This window comes from Terrapene carolina, unplaced genomic scaffold (assembly GCF_002925995.2).
Source record: "Terrapene carolina triunguis isolate 2854851 unplaced genomic scaffold, T_m_triunguis-2.0 Scaffold33097, whole genome shotgun sequence".
Lineage (NCBI taxonomy): Eukaryota > Metazoa > Chordata > Testudines > Emydidae > Terrapene > Terrapene triunguis.
The window spans coordinates 11,583-13,166 of NW_020697448.1; the positions used below are offsets into that span (position 1 = coordinate 11,583).

At 65.2% G+C, this 1,584-nt stretch overlaps 1 protein-coding gene across 1 annotated transcript in view; it reads right to left on the reverse strand.

Moving 5' to 3' along the window:
* The window catches only part of LOC112121405 (calcium/calmodulin-dependent protein kinase type 1B-like), a 2,720-nt gene extending 1,822 nt beyond the window's left edge, over window positions 1–898 (reverse strand). Inside the window, exons 1-3 of the mRNA XM_029914187.1 lie at window positions 812–898; window positions 326–457; window positions 121–195 (exon numbers count right to left, since the gene is read on the reverse strand). Coding sequence (XP_029770047.1) covers window positions 121–195; window positions 326–457; window positions 812–882 — 278 coding nt within the window. The 5' untranslated portion in view covers window positions 883–898. The remainder of the gene's footprint in view (window positions 1–120; window positions 196–325; window positions 458–811) is intronic.
* Window positions 899–1,584: the final 686 nt, after the last annotated feature.

Sequence of the window (1,584 nt, forward strand, 5' to 3'; positions counted from 1 at the left end):
CCACCACAGCCCACCCCCCTCCCAGAGCCTGGGAGAGAACCCAGGAGTCCGGGCTCACAGCCCCCCTGCTCGAACCAGCAGCCCCCCCTCCCCCAGCAGAACCCAGGCGTCCGGGCTCACAGCTGCATGGCCAGGTACAGGTGCGTTGGAGTTTCATGGATGTTCTCCAAAGCCACAATGTTCTCGTGATGGACCCTGCAACGGAGCGGGGAGGGGTCAGCCCCCGAAACAACCCCGGAGCCCCCAATCCCCCCGCTCCCCCTCCACACACCCCTCCCACCCAGCTCCCCAGCCACACACCCCTCCCCCCCGGCCCCCCCCTTACTTCCGGAGCACGGCGATTTCATTCTCCACAGCCACCTCCTTGCCCCGCAGTGCCTTCTTGGGGATGCATTTCAGGGCCACCAACCGCTGGGAGCCCCGCTCCTGGGCCAGGAACACCTCCGAGAAGGCCCCTCTGCGGGACAGACCAACATGGGCGGCTGCCCCCCACCCCAGCAATGCAGAGAGGGGGAAACTGAGGCACGGAGATGCTGGAGAGCGGATACGTCCCCCAGAGTCACCAGCCCAGGAGTCCTGGCTCCCAGCCCCCTCGTGCTCTATCCCACCAGCCCCCACTCCCCTCCCAGAGCCAGGGAGAGAACCCAGGAGTCCTGGCTCCCAACCCCCCTGCTCTAACCACCAGCCCCCACTCCCCTCCCAGAGCCTGGGAGAGAACCCAGGAGTCCTGGCTCCCAGCCCCCCCCCCAACCTGCCCCCAGTCTATTCACCCCTCCCCAGGATTTGTGCCCCCCATTGCCGGGTGACTCACGCCCCAAGTTTCTCCTTGATGTCATAGACGGTGCCGATCTCCTCCGTGGTTTTTCTCCAGCTCTCTCCCATGAGCACGGCACGCGGGTGTGGCCAGGCACTGGGGAGACAGGGCAGGGCAGGCCCCATGGGTTGGGCATAAAACCCTGCTCTGATCCACCAGCCCCCACTCCCCTCCCAGAGCCGGGGAGAACCCAGGAGTCCGGGCTCCCAGCCCCCCCTGTTCTAACCACCAGCCTCCACTCCCCTCCCAGAGCCGGGGAGAACCCAGGAGTCCTGGCTCCCATCCCCCCCTGCTCTAACCACCAGCCCCCACTCCCCTCCCAGAGCCGGGGAGAGAACCCAGGCGTCCTGTTCAAAACCGATAGGGGTTGAAGACCAGATGCACTGAGCAGGGCATTGGTGAGGGACCTCCATTCTGGGGGGGCGGGAAGCGGGGGAACCTTCCCATGGGGCTGTGCAGAAGGGCCTGGGAGTCTGCTAGACCCTCCCGCCAAAGACTAGGGTCACTGTGCCCCACCTCCCCCACACCACACACCCGAGGCCAGGGACCTTCCATGGTTAAGTGGTGAATGGGAGGCAAAAAAGATGGCCACCATTGGGTGTTAAAGGGGTGTGGGGGTGAAAGGATCCGGGGGGAGGGCTGGGAAAGGGGCAGGGTGCGTGTGTTCAATTAGTGATTGGAGGGGAGGGAGAGGATGCAAGGGGATGGATGGGGTGTGTGGGGATGGAGGGATGGATGGATGGGGGTGTGTGGGGATGGATGGATGGAGG